This window comes from Haemaphysalis longicornis, unplaced genomic scaffold (genome assembly GCF_048455015.1).
Source record: "Haemaphysalis longicornis isolate Haplotype H1 unplaced genomic scaffold, Haemaphysalis longicornis Haplotype H1 scaffold_2, whole genome shotgun sequence".
NCBI lineage: Eukaryota > Metazoa > Arthropoda > Arachnida > Ixodida > Ixodidae > Haemaphysalis > Haemaphysalis longicornis.
The window spans coordinates 256,052,064-256,071,011 of record NW_027526295.1 but is presented as its reverse complement, the minus strand read 5'-3'; the positions used below and the strand labels follow the sequence as shown (position 1 = coordinate 256,071,011).

The 18,948-nt window shown below is 50.2% G+C and overlaps 1 protein-coding gene across 6 annotated transcripts in view; it reads left to right on the top strand.

Annotated features, from left to right (window-relative positions):
- Nemy (cytochrome b561 family member no extended memory) overlaps positions 1 to 18,948 on the top strand; it is a 152,449-nt gene that overhangs the window by 110,124 nt on the left and 23,377 nt on the right. The window contains exon 1 of one of the 6 annotated variants that reach the window (XM_077700252.1): positions 2,032 to 2,357. The exons of 4 other annotated variants lie outside the window; for them this stretch is intronic. In XM_077700252.1, coding sequence (XP_077556378.1) covers positions 2,287 to 2,357 — 71 coding nt within the window. In that variant the 5' untranslated portion in view covers positions 2,032 to 2,286. Of the gene's footprint in view, positions 1 to 2,031; positions 2,358 to 18,948 lie in introns of those variants that run through there. One more of the 6 variants, XM_077700250.1, reaches the window with a different exon arrangement.

Here is an 18,948-nt window from a genome sequence, read left to right as displayed (position 1 = left end):
GCCGCCCGGAGAACGCGAACAAACTACTGTCCGCAAACGCAAGATCACAAACGCCGTTCACAACCCAATGAGGCAAGTACCAATACGCATGCGTAAAAACGAATAGAATTAGTCCTCGTTATGACGAAGTCCTCGGGAAGAAAGCCAGTTTTGTTATAAGCGATATTTCGTTAAAAGCGGAGACGATTCACTCTGAATGCGCTGCAGGGGCCATTAAACACTTCGAATAAAGCGACGTTTCGAACGAAGTGATTTCGTTACAACGAGCGTCTACTGTATACTCGAATTCTGCACGAATTTACAGTCAGCGAAGTCAGTTTATGCACGTGGCATGCAGCGGGAGCGGTCGCCTTTAATGAAGCTGTCATTTGACTCCCACGCAAGCGATATCTTGAGCGCCCATCCATGCAAGGGTCCTTGAGACGCCGTCCTTGCGAAAGCTTGCGATAAACACCGTCTTGCGTTTCTGAAATTCTGCACGCCAGCACAGCTGTTGTTATATATTTAATTTATTTTATAGGCCGCTCATCGAGGTTTGTAATAAAAGTCGCCAAGTTGTGATACTGCCAGCTTTAAACTCCAATATAGTGGAAAATAAGGGTGTATTAATTATCCCCGGTGAAGAGCACTTCTTGTTTTGAAACTTTGGCGACAAAACTTGGCGCAAACAGCTTGATGGCGACGAACGAACTTGAGAAATGCATGGGGTATACGTTTCTCGGTTGATAACCCGTTCGGTGACTGTCAGTGTCCGGCAAACATGTATACTTGCTCGCAGCGTACCGGACATGAGAGCACAAATTGATACTTCCTTCTGACTACCGAAACGCCGGCTAGGGGAAACTAAAAAAGGCAGTAGAAAGAAGTCTCCAGGGAACGTTCGGGCTCTGCACAGAGATCTTGACAAGATAAAAGGAACCGTCTGGAGGATTCCGCCGCAGTCTCTTATGTTCGGAGTCACGACTCTCGTGCGAAAGTACGTAACTTCCGCTTTGATTCTGCTAAGAAAGAAGAAAAAGGCGGAGAGAGAGAGAGAGAGAGAAAACAGCTACGAGGCCGGTCATAAGCGGTGGTCGAACTCGTAAACCCACGAAATAATAACAAGGAAGGATGAGTTTAGTGACCCCTTCTGGAAACGAAGAGAACTCGGACTGACCTTACATTCTCCTGCCTGCGCCCAGGCGTTCTGTACCAAGCCCAAGGTCGCGGACTCGAATCCCAACAGCTGTTGCAGCTTTCCCTTTTCTCGTTTTTGTAGAACAAACAAATAAAATAGCTTGTGTGCAGTACTGCGGCGCACCTGGTGGAAATTCCCGAAAAGAAATAAAACATCATGCACTGCAGCGTAATATTTCTGCGTATTATAAGGCGTCTTTTTTTTTCTTGGTTGTGCGCGCATGCGTGCATGCGCGTTATAGCTTCAACTTCACGGTGTAAGCGCGAGCTCTCTGCGGATTTTTACTGGCGTTGTGGGAAGATGAACGGTGTCCCCCACTCCCCGTGTTTAATCCCGCAACGTGGAGGGTTCGCAGTTTTTTGAACACAGAACTCGCCTCCACGTGCGAAGGGTAACTCTACATCCGCCCAGTGCTCGCTTATCCGGGGTGTCCGTATCTCAGCACGACTGCCAGGCTTCGCGCTACGAAGTCATTAGACAGGATTATGCACGTAATCTTCAGCAATATGGCCCTGACGTCGCGACGTCGAGTACTCCACGCGGCCGCTGGATGGAATTAACTTTCATCGAACTTCGAGCTAGCTCAAGAAGGCGCGGCGACGTGGCAGTCGCATCAACCGCCCGCTATCTTCAGATTGGCGCACGATGGAACTCATGTAGTACGCAAAAGCGATTGTACGTTTTCGCTGGGCATCTTCGCATCGTGGGGGACGACGGGCGGGCTGCTCGTTATCGTCCAGCTCGTCGAGAACTCGTCGCAGCGGTGCCGTTGCTGACGCACCGCTTGACGATGACGAATCTGTACCGTATCCTCTTCCGTTCGTATCGGTAGTGGCGGTGGAAGTTGTTTCCGGTCGCGCGAGCGCGGCCATCGCCGACGGGCTTTGAATCACGCTCCCATAGCCAGCGTCTTATCGGCGATAAATTTTGTATGCGCGCAGGCGTCGGTCGCTGGGCCTTCTGCGAGCGTTGACGGAAGGCGCGGCGTGATTTAGGGATACTCTCGACCCCGCCTCCTTTTAGGAGCAGCTGTCCATCGGTTGCCCTCGCGCGGTGCTTTTCGGTGTGTGGGAGGGAGCAACTGGCCCTTCTCTGTAACGTTTGACGTAATGCCAAGAAAGCTGGATTCGGAAACGCTGTGGGTGTCGGAGTTTAGGCCCGTGCGACCTGCGGGTGAGAGGTGAGTACGCATTTTGGTTTTCGCAATTTCGGCGGACGTGCACGTTTGGAGCTCTAGTGCAAATCTGGGTTTTGCGCACGGGTGCTAAAGCTAAGTCTACGACTCCTATTAGGCGCGCTGCAGTGAGGGGCTACGGGTTAACTTAGGCCACCCAGGTGTCTCAGGCTTGAGCCGAAGTCTCTTACAAGAGGGCGTTCTTCCTTCGCCTCCAAAAGCAAAACAGACCTCGCGCCTATATAGGAGCGCAATCCTTTAGCCATCGATCCAATTAGGCGGACGTTGGATAGAAGTATGGGTGAAAGTTGCACTAGGCGCCTAAAGTGCTACATATTTCATGGTGAAAACAGCGCATCCAAGACGAAGACAGAGAATGGAAAAATCGTCTTGGACGCGCTGTTTTCACCATGAACATTCACCAACTTGCCCAGTTCGGCGCACTCGTATTGACCGTCTGGGTGTGATGTTATTGAAATCCACCCGTTCTGTCTGGGCAACAAGTTTTAGGGGCGCTCATCGAAGTGTTCGTGTATTGTTCTCTAGCTGAAACACGGGTCAACTAACTGGCGTCGCAAAACCGGAAACACGGAAATGAGGGGACGCAGTTGCTGCGCCTCTCCCCCCCGCCCGCTTGTGTTGCCTCCTTGTTCCGCTTTCTGCTTGGCCATCCGCTCCCGTTATTAGTGTCGTATCCGTGACAGAAAGGGTTTAAGATGTCGCCTGCCTGGCTACCAGGATGCGGCCTTCACCAGCGCACACACGTGAAGGGAACATCGTCACCGATTGTGCTCTTCAACACGCTTCCAGCCTTCCCCGCCCAGCCGGCTGTTGTGGCAGTTCAGGGGGCTGCTAATTCATAGATAGCAGCCTATCGCTTCCGGCTGTTCTGGTATTTCTGTCTCTCGCTTGCTCTTGCTGGTTGGCGTTATCGCGAAAGCACTTGGCAGATGTTTCTTTTGCAGAATTGCGGCGGATTACAGCACCATAAAAGCGCGCACACAGGTATACGTGTATCAGCGAATATATTAGGTCGGCCATATATCATTGCAAGGACCTTAATAATACATGTACGGCTTATTTTTCCGCTGTGTAAGCTATACTCCATTCGTCGCCGGTGATGTTTCCCGGTTTCCTTTCATTGCAGCACGTTAAAATGGGGTACGACGCCCGCAAACAGGAGCCGCGGCTTTTTTTTTTTTTTTTTTTGCCTTGTCGTTCACCGAGGCTGTATATGCTGTTACATTTTACTTTTACCGTGTTGTGTTGAGCCCGACGCCCATGGCGTTCTAGCCACCTGGTACAGCACAGTTCAGCATCTGGGAGGAATAAGTTCAGTGCTCCTCAGGTGGCAGAAATAAATTCGCATAAGGACTGCTATAGAGTATTACAGTGGCAGTAGTGTTCGCCACTGCTCCCCCTTCGAAATTTTCAGTTTTTGGTGAGTGCGCAGGGTGTGGAAAGGACAGGTAATCACCGTTCACGAAGAACTGGGCACATGTTTAAGAAATAATTACACTTAATTTACATATATGCTTCTTTCGACTATAGCGGGTGTAATTCATTCGCCCCAACTCCAGAAATAATCGGTCTATCCGCGACCACGTGTTCAACGGCCTTCGAAACCCTTCGCGTTCCGTTAGGTTACGAGGCGTGCACACGACTGCATCCTCGTCAGTCGTTTTCGCTTCTGCGTGAGTGGTTGCGCGCAGTTTTGAGTCGACGTTACGGCCTGCGCAACCCGACACGAAGCGCTGACGGTACCACGCGGATACCCGCCGCGGTGGCTCAGTGGCTAAGGCGTTGCGCTGCTGAACAGGAGGTCGCGGGTTCGATTTCCGGCCCCGGCGGCCGCTTTTCTGATGGAGGCGAAAAGCAAAAAACGCCCGTGTGTACGAGATTTCGGCGCACGTTAAAGATCCCCGGGTGGTCAAAATTAATTCGGAGCCCTCCACTACGGCGCGCCTCATCGCCTGCGCTGCGTCGGCGCGTTAAAACCCTACAATCAATCAATCGGTACCACGCGGATGCAGACAAACTCTTGTGTTTGAGCGTGTTTAGACACCTGACTCTTCCCACCGCCGATCTACATCACTTCGACGTGCACCGGAAGAAACAATACTCATTGATTTGGCCACCGCTCATGGTGTGTCCACATGTCGTGTGCAGGCGCAAAGAGATTGATCGCTCCCCGTACGCTAAGTGCCACAGAATCCGAAATGATAAACTAACAAGTAACAAAGAAAAACGGAGGTCAACAAACCAACCGTCTTCGGGCGCCGTAGGTTGTCATGGCAACGTTAGTGCTCAATCTCACCAGCTGTGTGAAAGGTTTACAAGTGGCGCAACCCTTTTGTCGTGTTGTTTTCGCGTTGACGCCCTTTATTGACTGTAACGATCGAACGCGCTGTGGTCGACGCAGAATTGTAGTTCAAAATGTGTCGTTTGCAGTGTAGGTGTTTATTATTTGCCTCGGTGGCGACAAACATAACTGCAGAACTGTTGTGGACAGGTCGAAGAATAACTATAGCTGCAATGCAGCGGTTTTTCTTTTCTTTAGATGTAGGAATTTAAAATGCGCAAGCCATTACCGACAAAAAGCTTTTGCTTGTTTATAATGAATCATGCGTGCCCAAGGCTAGCTGGTGATCTCGGTATGGCTATGCGAAATAACTAATCTCTGCGTATGGGCGGGGGTGGTGGAGGGGGGGTGGGAGAGGAGAATATGATGAGGCTAGCTACCGTTGTTATGCCTAAGGTACTTGCTGCCGCTAAGGGGTATTGAAGTGAACTGTGGACATTGTCTTGTTACGTTACCACAGCGGTTCTCAACCATGTGTGTTGGAGACCCCTTCGAAAGCAGTAAGAGTGATGGGGGACCCCACGGTGAACTATGTTGACCCGTGTTATAATTTCCAGGAGTTTTAACTTGCAGCTTAAGTCTCCAACATACTTATCAATGTCCACCTTTTGTCGGACTTCTATGCTGATGCGTGTCATTTTGTCAAACGATTTGCTAGTGGAGCTAAAAGTCACCCAAGCTGCCTTTTTGTGTGTCTGGCTGTTCCGCAGAGCTGGCGTGTCGTGCAAAAAGCCAGCGTTAAACCGTGGGCTACGCTACAATAGCTACGCCAAAAAGTGAAGCCACGTAGTGAAGCCACCTTTTTGCGTTTCCGACAAGGTTTAGAAAAAAGAAAAAATGATTGGGTAGGGGGGGGGGGGGGGGGGGTAAAAGTTCCGGGGACGATATCGCGGACCCTACTTGAGAACCACTGCGTTACCAGGTTAAAGTTCTGAATGTCCAAGCCACGTTCTGAGTTTCCTTGAATGCTAAAAGTGCGTTCGAAATTCTGTTCACCTAGCTTACGTCATCCTCCCACATATTGGTTGACGTCAGCTAAGACCACGCACTTCCAAGTTAACAATGTCGAAATAACTGATAGTTTGCATGTTTAACCTGTTAAACTTGTGCGTGAGCAAACAAATAAAATGGTTGAAAATAAGAAATATGAGGGCTGAGATAGCATGCAAGCACATTAGAAACCAATGTGGCGGTAGTATAATAGAGCACTATAAACAAGCGACTAGAGACGCATGCGTTACAGACGTCATTACGCGTTGGCCATGGCTCGTTTGATAATTACAATCGGCAAACAGCATCGACATGCAAAATAACCTGCTGAATACAATGCCGAGGACCCCGACGCAATTGTTAATCCAGAAAACATTAATGCCCACTTGAACACCGCTCAGTGCTCTTTCGAGTTTTTCGCTCTGAATAATGTTTCTTTTTTAGTTTTTTACTTTCGGGCACTGGTACGAACGCCCTCTTTTCGCTACTGCTGCGGTTGCGGCCGCTGACTATGTAGGTGCGTCAAGCTTCATAAAACTTGTTGCTGGACTAGTTGGTTCATCGTCATCATAACGGAGGTTAGCGCTTCAAGAAACTACACACACGACAGAAAAACAGGACGGGCGCTCGTCCTATCCGTTTTCTGTCGTGTGTCTAGTTTCTTGAAGCGCTAACCTCCATTATGATGCGCCAAGCTTCATGCCCTTCGGCTGCCAGCCAATGGAAAGTTCGAAGCCGTTTCGCTGTTACAAACACCGGCTTTTTGCTCGATTACACATTTCATGCGTTCGAATTAAGATTTCGCGCTCGCAATTTCACGTCGGCTGCGTTCATTTTACTCTGCGTCGCCTTCGCAAGCAAAACGAGCTGTTGTGTGCTCACACGTGCGCTGCGCTCTTCCCACCCACACCGGGAGCTCTGCGTGCTGTTAGACCTCCCTGCTATTGTGGAATCCCCCACCCCCCAAAAAAAATAATAATAAAAAAGAGGGCTGGTCGTTACTACGCCCTAAGTGAAGGCAGGGTTGCTCGTGAGGAGGATCGAAAACATCGTTCTGTCGCACAGGCCGGCTGGGCCATGTACTCTTTCGTTTCTCGACGGCGCGCGCGCAGAAGGGTTCTTCGCCGCCTCCCAATCGTGTCGCACTCAACGAAGCGTGAACAGCGCATTTCTTGCCGGCTAGTGTTTTCCAGGTAATTGCACTTCCGGTCCCCTTGGCTTCAGTGACTCACCTGGAGGAGGGAGGCGCGTCCACACGTATAATGGACACTGTCCGCGTTTCCGGCGGCCTGTCTGTTTGCGCAGGACCGCGTGCTCAGCTGCCCGTCTGCGCTGGGCATCCAGGTTCCAAGTTTTATTGACACTTGGGGGTGCTGCTTTGCAGTCCACGGACAGAAGTGACGCTCTTCGCGCCGACGTGAAGTGTGACGGAACGAATCGCGCTGGACACCTCTTAAAAGTGTGGGCCGCGCGCAACGCGGTAGTTAAAGAGCAGGATTGTACCGCTGTTTGTGCGGAATGCGGAGCGTACGAGTTGTAGACATCAGACAGGTGCATCGCTGCAAAACGGATTCTTCACTGGCGTCCGCGTGCTCCGTTGCGCCATGTTTGGAAGGCATCAGCACAAAAACTAGTTGCAGCGCACCATCTTGGCGGCATCGGTTGTCCTATTGTTATACGCACTCATTTGTCCTTTCACACCAATTTTATTGCGGTGCTCCTCCTGCCACGCTTGGCTTCTATCAGTTGGACTGCGTATGTGCACTTTACATCCGCTGTGTCTGCATCCTCACGTCGTGATGAAGCCCCAATTTCACCCTGTCACCAAATCGCGTCACGCGCACCTTAAATTCACCCTTGTCCCACCGCTGCCTACCGCCTCTCGTACAGCTTTCGCTACCCGCAGCACTTAATTTCTCTAGCTTAAATTTCTGCTCATCGCAGAGAAGAAAGGCGCTAGCGTCCTTGACACGTACGCCAGCAGCCGCAGCCGTGTCCCTCGCCCTTTGTTCTCACAGAACCGGCGCAACATGGCGGATAAGGGGCGTCGGCTCTGTTCCGCATGCTTTTCCCCGGCCACGGCGCAGAAGCATCTCGGCCTGCATGTCAAGCGTGTCTATATATTTATCTTGTAGTCACCCTGGCAACGGCGTTTCGCGAGGGTATACCGACTGCGTGCGTGCGAGCGACTTGTGGCTTGTTTGGTATCGGAAACCTTGTCACCGTGCCCTTTCTCCTCCTGGATGCCGCACGCTGCCGGGGTCATCGAGCGTGCGAACGCTGGACAACCGAAAGAACTGGCGTGTCCTGCTGCAGGGTCGCCAAGCGTTGTGCCCTCTCGCGACCTTCTATAACGACAGCGCCCTACTATCGCTCGCCCTCTTTTCATGCGACGAAGAGACTATAGCGAGACGCTGTTTCTCCCGCGAAGTTGTGGACCTTGCGGGCTGCCCCTATTCACTGCGGGAAACAGAGAAATGCTGTCTGTCTTCGGGAATGATCGCACCGTTGTTCGTTCATGTAGGGTAGCCGTGCGCGGTAAGTTCGCCAATGTTGCGCAGCTACGTTTTTCCGGTATCTGATAGATGCCAGCTTGCAGAGAGAGATAGAGAGATGAATGGAGGGACGGTTGGACGCGAACAGATGGACATGCGGGTGGATCGATACGTGCACCTCTTTATTAGCAAAATGCTTTGCCGTCATAAAAAAAATACTGAAGGAGGGGGGGGGGGGGGAAGGCGGACAAAAGTGCGGAGAATTAAAGGGAGCGGGCGGGGGGACGCTGCAGATCAATAACAGGTAGCGAGAGAGTTTGCGGTAGCTACTGCCATCGAACTAGTTCCACTTTTTTTCTTCAAGTATCATCAATCTCATCCCAATTCACAAATTACATTCGCATGCCTCGCACAGGCCTTTGGTCGACGTATACGCTTTGGGCCATTCTTTGCGGCAGTTGGTGTTGAACTGATGGTCGATGTATTCGCTGCAAGCCCCAGATGCTGCGTCCTATTCGTGGTGGGTTATGAAAAATACCAGTTTTATTTCGACAATTCCGCATCATTCTGCTTGTATACTGATGTATTGATTGATGATGGGGTCTAACGGGCCGACGCCTCACAGGCGATGAGACGCGCCGTAGTGGAAGGCTCCGGAATAATTCTGATCACCTGGGGATCTTCAACGTGCGCTGAAATATCGATCACACGGGCGTTTTTGCTTTATTCCTCCATTAGGAAAGGGGCCGCCGTGGCCGGGAATCAAACCCGCGTCCTTGGGCTCAACAGGCTCAACACCATGACGCCCTAGCCACTGAGCCACTGCGGCGGGTGTATACCGATGCACCTTCACATATAGTGTTCACTGACTGCAAGCTACAGTAAACGGTGGAGTGTGAAAAAGGCTTCTTTCGAGGAGGATGAGCTTGTATAGTGGTAGCACGCGTGTATGTTGATGTACTTTATGATGGAATTTTTTTAAACTCCTTTCGCCATGGAACAACAAATCTCCTGCGGAAGCCAGTACTCGTATGTAAACACGTAGTTTCTATTAAAAAAAAAACATTAGGCCGCCGGATATTTTACCTGGAACGAAACGGCGGAAAAGATGTCTACCTGGCCACCGTTATACTGAAAAGCTGCGCAGTTGGACAATTTAGTTCCCCTCAGCGCGGAGTATTGTTTGAATAATATAGGTTCGGGATCTTAACAACTTGCCGGACCTTGAATGCGTAACTGTTGTCCTCCCGCCGAAGAGGCAGCGAGAGCTTCAATTACTGCACGCGTAGCATCCTTCGAGCGCATCAGTCGGTTAGAAACAGCGCGGAAGACGGGACTAAGGAAGGAACAGACGACACAAGCGCTTTCGAACAACTGTGCGCATTTTAATTCGCAGGAAAATATACATGAAAAGCAAAGGAAAGAGAAAAAAAAAGAGAAATGAAAAAAAAAAAAACGAAATAAACTTTTGACACAAAAGGTGATAGCAACCGATTAGTATGATGGCAACAATTTTATCCGCCACGTGACGATTTGTAGACTACTAGTCACGTTAGGTAAGCGCTTTCCTTATCCAGCAGTGACACAGACGGTTCGCTGATGCAATCGCTCCCTTTCCTGTTGATTTGGTAGTCTTCAAAGATCTCCCTCTCCCTTCGCCCACTACCATACTAATTTTTACCATCACCTTTGTTGCTATCACCTTTTGTGACAAAAGTTTATTCCGATTTTCTTTTTTTTTTTTTTTCATTTCTCTTTTCTTCTTTCCTTTTGCTTTTCATGTATATTTTCCTGCGAATTAAAATGCGCACAGTTGTTCGACAGCGCTTGTCGTCTGTTGCTTCCTTAGTCCCGTCTTCTGCGCTGTTTTTAAACGATATAATGTACCAACAAGCCCTTCAACACCCTTTTGAATAAATCGGGCCACTTCTTAAAAGCCTCAACGGAGAGTCGTGCAGCCTTACAAGCAACAGTCGAAAGCCGTGCAGTTTTTTTTTTTTATCTCAGCTTTTCTTCCCACCGGTGGCGTCTTCTCATTCAGAGCACTCGGTGCAGGAATGTTTGTTCCCAAGCGTCACAGAGCTCACAAGGAGCATGTATCTTCAGGCCTTAAAACACCACCCACACTACTATACGCCTGCATGATCCGACGACCACGTGAAAGCACAGAAAGGGGACTGAAAGCGCGTAGAAAAAGAAAATAGCCAGGAAACGAACTCTGTTCTCACCTTAATTGTTTGTTGCGTCTCGGATATTCTTTCATCCAGCCTCTTTTCTGTTAGCGGGTTCCGCCTACCCTTCCCGAGTCTCTTTTGTGTAATTTTGCTCTTGATGCTTGGAGGTGCGGGCCTAATGAGGCCCGGGGGTAACGACGCCGGCATTTAGCGCGCGTAAATTTGCGCCCGACCGTTTCGCGCACCCTCCTCCCTTGCGTGTGCGCGGTGTGGGCGAAATCGGTTGTTTCCGCGTCCCCGGACTTTTCCTGCGGTCGATAAAGCGATGCCCGCGTAAGACGGCAGTCCCCGGTTGCCTAATTTAACCGCTAACGGGCCGCGTTTGTGTGTTGTGTGCGCGCGTGTAACCGGGAAAATTCGGCGTTGCAAACGTTTCTACATGTGACACGCAGCGGTGACTAAAGAGGCCGACATTCGGTTACTAATGAACTTTTCGTTGCGTATTTATTCGGTAGGAAGTGAAAGAGGAAGGGTGCACGCGGATATTAATTGTATGCAGTCATGGGGTGCACCTGCATACAACGCAGTGTAGGGGGTGGGAATAGGACAGGAGAAGGTGGATGGTATAGGTGGGGGATGGTTTGGAGAGCCGCCGGAGCAGCAGGTAGTTTCGATTGATTGATTGATTGATTGATTGATTGATTGATTGGCTGGCTGGCTGGCTGGCTGGCTAGCAGATTGATTGATTGATTGATTGATTGATTGATTGATTGATTGATTGATTGATTGATTGATTGATTGATTGATTGATTGATTGATTGATTGTAGCTGGCAGTTTCAACCGATATGGAGCAGAATCCGCACTTGAGTGTTGCGTGTTAAATCTGCCGGATGAGCTCCGTTTCCTTCAGAAAGATGAGGTGGTATTCTGATAAGCACGTCGTGTACTCGGTTCCCGTTCACGTGGGCTGTGTTCCGTCAAAGTGAACATGCGAAATCGCTCGTGAACGCACACAACTGTGGGTGCACGTTGAAGAACGTACTACGAACGCCATTACGTCCTCGTCGGTGTGCTTTGCTGTAATGCACCCGAGTGGCTAGTGAGAGCGATACAGCAAAAGGTGGCACCGCGGACTACAACGCATACACGACGGGACACACGCTCATGCGTGCACGTGACGGTGGATGCTGCACGTGGCATTGATTAGTGCAAAAGTGCCATGCTCAGCCAGTGTAAACCGCATATACCTTTATTGCACTAGCGGCTGGATTTGGCCATCCACCTAGTTCAGCTGCGAAGAACTGAACTCAGGGTGCCGTGTTACAAGGCCGTAGCAGGTCGTAGCTTGCCTATGCGCCCGGTTGCTTACGTGCTTACAGGTTTGAATACAAAAGACGGTACACGTTTGGGCCGGTACTCTCTCCTATAAACTATTGCAGACATGCTTTGACAAACTTCACGCGGGCTATCCCATTTAAATTCGATTTTAGTCGAACTAACAATTTGTCAGTTATTCAGTTGCTCTCAGAGAATTACGAACTTGTCCCAATTATTAGCCGCATGTAGCGAATGACATACAACTGGCGGCTTACGTTCTACCTCGCTGGAAAACTCAAATCACTGCACTACCGCTGGTGCAGGTTGTCTCGTCTGATATGTAGCTATTAGCACGTGTCCGTGTTATGAGTATAGACAGTTCAATGCAACAGCGTATGTCTCTCGAAACAGCCAGCATTTCGAAAATAAACAAAACTTTGTCCACCCTGCCTATGCTAGGATGTCAGGCTGAGGAGTTACTAAGGTGTCTGCGTGCACAAAACATCAAAATTGGGCGTGAAGTGTTTTCGTATCAAGGGATGTGACAGGCGCGAACTTCTGCTCAGAAATGCGTCCCGTGGGGCGCTGCGGACGCGCTCGGAACGAGCCACGCGTTCGGTACGGCGGCCTTCGCGCGAGCAATCACGTTGGCGCGCAGCGATGGGGGAACGCGCTCTCGGTGAGCGCCCATCGCGTCTGTTTGTGTGGCCCACATACCTGTACCAACAATGCCGGCTGATGCCCGCGCGGTGTCCGCCGGGGCCGGGGACCGCTTTTTCCCACACCCAGCGCCGACCGGGAGGCGGCGGCGACGACGAGGCGCTCGCTGCGTCTTCCGCACGCACGGCCACCCGACCTTCGCTTCCGCTTAGCATTCGTAACACGGAGGGTGACGAGCCCTTCGCGGGGCATCCGTCCCCTACTTATCTGATTACGGACGAATTACTCCCCGAGGACGCCGTCTTAAAACTGTGCGCTGTAATCGGGGACCGTGTTTTCTTTTAATGCCCGCTGGCATAAATGAAGGTGTTTTTAGAATACACGTTCGCCCTGTCTCTCGAAGCAACGCTAGAAATGCGGTTACGTAAGGTCGAGGCGCGTTTTACTGCCCAGCACAATTTCGGACGTCCGACTCACCCGCTGCGCGCGATGTCTGATAGAAGCGAAACAAACTCATTCAAATCGAATTTAACTGTTCCCAACACAGCATGCAAAGATAAAATTGCGCTCTCTTCAGGTTTCTTCGAAAGAAATTAGTTATGTAAGTTACTTGCTCTCTTTTTCTTGCTGCAAGCCAGGTACTGTATGGAAGGTGCCTTTTCGTCGTTTCCAAACCCAGCGCCTATATTACCTTTTGCTCTGATTTGTTATTTCGTGCAAGCAGTAATCATATCGTGGGAACGAAATGATTTCTGTTCGGGTTTTATTACGATCCGAGTTAAATGGTTCAGTTCCGGTTAGTAACGGTTCGAACCGTTACAACCACGGCGCAAAAGAAAAATAATAGAATAAAGATTCTCGCCATACTTAGACATCAAATTACCACCGCAACGAGCAGTGATAATGCATTTTGAATTACAAATACAAATTCACGTGTATCTACTGGATGGTTCGTAAGGGAATATGCCGTTAACCCCTCAGGTGAGGATGTCACGGGATGGCCTGGCGTGACCTGGTAATGTGATGTGTCGAAAAAAAAAAAAAGTCTGCTTTTCGGTTTTGCTCAAGAGCGGAAAATATATTCCAACGTACCGGTCTGGTCGGTGTCATGGCGTTTTTTTGTTCGTTTGTTGTTCCAGTAACGTTACACCTTATCTGCACTGCGTCTTTGTGCCAGCGTGTTCTCTGTGTTTTTAACACTTGTAATACGTATGACTCTGTTGGCGTCAGATACGTTTCGGATAGCAAGTAGCCTACTCGATTTTTGATCGTTGGCTTCAAAAACAGGCAAAGCGGGTGCCCGCGCTGCGCTCGCCATTCTTTCGATTCTCAGAGCGTCGCTTCGACGTCAGCCATGCCACCGTGGGTTGACACGCTAATTGTGGGATGCCTGTGAACCGGAAGACAATCGTCGCGTTGGAATGTCCCGCCGGCGTGGGTGCGATGCCGTCCGCGCACATCACTTCCGGTCGGTGCGTGTCGCGTCTCGTGTGATGCAAGGCGACACCACAATGGCGGCTGTGAATTGTGGCCCACTCATTCGGCGCCCACCTTGTTCGCGGAGCGGGCGCACCTGGATGTCTGCCCGCGCATTCCGCGCGAAACACGAACCGTCGTCATTGTGTCTCGTGCAAGAGCGTTGCCTGATGAGCTGCCCGATTTGGTGGTGGTCCTCGTGACTGAAGGTTTTCAGGCGTGCGGTGTCGCGGAAGCAGGCTCAATAAAAACGCCGAAATTGACGTAAATTAGTTATGATTATAGCGACGTTGTGGAAAGGACGTACAAGTGAAAGTTAATAGATAACCTGTGCGTAAGCCTCATTGTGCGGTCTTCCGGAGGGCAGAAGGGCGGGAAAATGCTGTCCAGTTTTTGTGTGGGCGCAGGACCAGTCACCCTGCCTTAGCACGCCCTCGTATACGGATCGAAGACGCCGCTTTGACAAGCTCTGTACTTCGCCCTGTCAATCGCATTAAATTCGTCGGGGGACGTTGCCGCCGAAAGTGCGAGGTACAACGGCGCAGTACAACGCAGTTCAGCGCAGTACAACGAGATTCCTTTATGAAATTTTGATACTTAAACAAAATCAAAATCTCTCAGGGCGGCGGTGCGGAACAGCTAGCTGTGTTCAGCCCTCCTGCATAATGTTCTTGTATAGTTGTGAGTAAAGGCTGAATACAAAGGCGCCCGCGGGTCCGTGTTTTCGGTGCAGGTTATATAAATGTATAAGACAGTATGTATGACAGTATAAATGAACCCACGACCTTCCTCTCCTCCACGCCGCGTGTTTGGGTTCAACACTGTAGTGACGGGTATAAGGCACTTCAAACACCTATTTTCCATTTAGATGCATGGTGCACATGAGCTGTGTTCGAAGAACTAATTTAATTACTCGTTAAAAAAAAAACGCGGAAAACGCGATCGCGGTGTCAGTACTGCTGTCACGCGTGTTGTGCAAGGGCAGTCGCTGCCAAATTTAACTAATTTGTAGCTTCAAGTAAGTCTTCAATTTGCACTGCTCTAAGTTGCTTCATACAGCTTGTGAGGGTATTGTTGATATCTATGGGGTATAGACTGCAGCGCATTGCAACCAAGCCAGTTTTAATGCACCTAACCTGCGTTGGGCGGTATTTCCTTTACATTAGCTGGGATACAGTCAATAAATTCCTCGCGAATGCCTCCTAGTTAACTTGCGAGGGTTGATGCTTGGGCAAGTCTGTTTGTGGTGCAGTGGAGGGGAGTATCGCAAAATTTGACGAGTCACGAGACAAAGACGGCAGACGCATCGCTGTGACAGATCGCAAAAGCTGCTGTCACAGCGGCTTTGGCGGTCCGGTGTAAAAGTCAGGTTGAATGCTTTCAACCCACACTTTAAGCGAGCAGCAGAGTTCTGCGAGTGTGAATAGCGGCTAGCCGCGGCCTTCGCTCTCGTCGCATGCTGCTTTGCATAAACGTGTTCCGAGGAATATACGTGCCACGCCCGCCCATTGCGTAAAACGCGACTGGAGAAGCGCCGCTGACGCGACGGGGGCGCCGGCGTCGGAACGCGACCAGTTGCGTGCGTTTGGCATTGGACTATGCGGAAGCGGCCAAGGCCGTCTCTGCTGCTGCTGCTGCTGCCGCGAGCTTGAACTTGGGCGAAAATAAATTTAAAAGGCCGTGCTCTCTTTCTCTCTTTTTAATGTCGTCTCCTAGCGGGACACCGCGCGTTCTGAGCGCATACGGGTGCTCACACGTGGTGCACCGTCTAGAGCAGACTCTAAACCACACGATTAGTATACTAGCAATTTTCGCCTGTATGTGTGAAGCCTCCTCTAAGTTAACTGTCTGCATTGCTGAGGAATCCAAAACAAGCCTCGCTATGTATGCATGTATTGTTTTTTAGGAAGACAGGAAGGTCCACCAACAGGCGTAAATTGTTTCGCCTAGGCGCGGACACCGGAACGCCTGCTGGTGTGTAGGAGGGGGATGGGGAGGAAAGAGTACATAGGAATAGGGGGATAGGGTTGAGGAGGGTTAACACGGAACATATATACAACACATGCAAGATTAACAAGGAACATATATTTATTTATTTTATTTATTTATACAATACTGCAGGCCTTGGGCGACCCAAGCAGGAGTGATTTGTTTATACATCAATGATGAAAACCAGTTTTAAACAAGATAAAGAAAGTGGAAGAAAAAAGAAATATAAATTGCAAGCACGAAGGAATGAGCAATGAACAATCGAAGAAAACACCAGAGAACAAGAGAGGGCTAATCAGTGCATATTTTAGACATATGGCACATAAGACGATAGGGATCAAGGCAGAAAAAAAAAAAACGCGAAGCAAGGCAGCAATGATCATGCATAGTAGAGTAGCTCAGATTTTACACAACTAGATATGGAAAACCAATCACAGGATAATGGCACCGTTACATTTTATTCTACGAGCTGGTTAAACATCTGAGGAACATTATTTGATAAGAAGGTTTCGGCTGGCAAGGCATTCCAATCACTTATGGTGCGCGGGAAAAAGGAATTTTTGAATTTGCTTGTGCGTGCAAAAATCGAGTTAAATTTAAGAGGGTGAAAGTTCCTGGTGGGTCTGTGGGGCAAAAGGTTTAGATAAGGAGCGGGGTCGAGTGCACATAGGTGAAAAAAAACGAAAAGTTAAACAATAGAGAGCAAAGTACGATTACATATAAACACTACACATATACAATAAACATCAAGGTACAGAACACAACGGTGTAGTAGAAAAGACACCTACACACCACATACACACGCGCACACACACAGAAAAGCTGCAACAGCAGCAGCAGCAATCCACTGCAACCCGGGCGGTTACATGGTGTTGTAGCGGAGTGCGCTGTGGAGCCCCCCCAGGCACCCCTTCACATTTTTATACAAAATTGCTCACATTGTTCCCAGAAAAACGTTTTCTTAGCAATGCATTTGTGTATACAAGTGAAGCCGACATTGCGGGGCTCGGTGTAAGCTTGGTCCTTGTAAGCTGGCTTTTCCACATAGGGAAATGCAGTGAAGCATACTCGCAAAAACAACAAAAAAAAAACGATAAAACACCAGTTTAACGGGGACATTGCTACTGCAAAGCATCCAATTAGCGACGGTCAAGCAAGGGCCTAGTAATGCCTACTTTGGTGCCAGAAACCGCGCTTTCGCGCGATATTCCGTAGATATGGCTCAGCCAGACCGTCTGCCTTGTGGATTAGATCGAATTAACTTGAATTGGATTGGAATTGTATATACTGTACACACGCGTTCTCACTCATTTACATGCGCAAGTGGACAATGCCACGGGTGATTTGCGGTAAGAACGATCCCCAGTGCTTCGCCCACTCGTCATGCTTCACTTTGTGGAGATGCGTGAATTCTTTTTTTTCTCTGTACGCCCAGAGCCCGCGACAAACTGTGTCGCACACTTGTACAGAGCTCCCGGCATAACCTGCCGCTGTTGTGACTCCTAGCGCTGTCCCATTGTGCAGGGTTCTTGGCCAGAGGCGCGCTGCGCGGGTGGCCTTCCTTTGCCATGCGCTTTTCACTATTTACATGTTCCTCTACGCAATATGCGTTCACTCATAGTGCGCGCAGATTGCTTTTATCGCGTATTGTCCGGCTCTCCGCTTCCCTCCTCTTGTTCTTTACGTGACTTTCGAGAAGAATAAGGCAGCGTCAGAGGCGCCCAGTCCTTGCTTTCGTGTGCAAAAGAGTAGAATGCGGCAGGCACGAGTCTTGAGGGGGCAGAGCCCGGTAGGCCGTCACTGCTCAACCTTGACTGCTGGCAGCCAAGTATAGTATTTTCCTTGTCTTGCCTCTTTTTGTGTGTTGGCACAAATCTCGCCATAAAAGAAACATGGGTATAGGTACGTCGACTGAGTGTGCCGAATATATCGCCTCGTGTTGTATTCGGTGGGCAAAATGAGATGTCACCGCGGTACAGCGAAAAGGCTGTGACAGCGCATTCATTCACTTTCAAATAAGTCGTTTCTTGTCGGCACACCTGGATGCACGCGTAAAGCACGCTTCAGCGGTGTCCTATTATCCCGCGTCGTGAAATTCAGCGGTTCTATTGATCGCTTAGCTGCGATTTGACATTCGCACGATCGCCAACAATGAGTCACCGCGAATTAGGTCTTCAGGCCTTTTCGCCCGCATTTTGTATGTGACAATCTCGAACATACATACTGACAGTACAAAGGTACTGCTAATCTCCTTACTTTTATCGCAGCGTATCTATTATTGCGGCAGTCGTACCGAAATGTACGGTTCTGGCTACAAGTCCGTAAGCTCACGTATTCCTGCGCAGCCGACGTCGGTAGAATAAGTCTGCGCAGGCAGCGCCGTGGCGGGTGTGCTAATGAACAGTCCGATGAGCGCGTCACATTCGGGGACCGTTCTCCGAGCTCGTTGCGCCTGCATAATGAGGGGTCCCTCTGCTTATATGCCATTGCACGGCCTCCGCGATCGGCTGTCGGCGGCAGCCGATCGCGGAGGCCGTGGCCATTGTAATGCAATGACGGCCCCCTCCGGCCGCTCTTATCGGCTACCTTGTTTCTGTCCGCATGCGGCCACGACGCATGGCCGTCTCGCTCCTGGCATACTGTTCTCGCGCTTCGCCCCCCAAACGCCGTCGCCACCTCGGTCACAAAGCCAACCAAAGTGGGAAGGTGCGCAACAATCTGTGCCGCGGCGGTGAGAGGGTCAGCTCCTCCGCCGTGTGGCTTTCTAGGGTGTTTGGTATGTCGTCGGCGTGCGAGGAAAGCTCGCTCCGCGTTCCTTGTCACGCTGCGAGGAAGTAATTAAGGCGGCCAGCGGAGATGTGTATGCGTGTACGGCTGAGTGGATTCTCCTTGGCACCTGTAGGCCGTTCTTGAGTGAGGCTTACGCGGTCTGGGCGTTGTGTGTGTGTGTGTGCGCGTGTGTGTGTGTGTGTGTGTGTGTGCGTGCGCGCGTGTGTGTGTGTGCGTGCGCGTGCGCGTGCGCGCGGATCGTCGGCGATGTTTTTCTTCTCGCCGTTCAGGTCCGCTCGCATCGCTGGGCAAGCTGGGAGTTGGCGACCGCGAACATATTCGCCTCACGGTTCCACTCATTGCT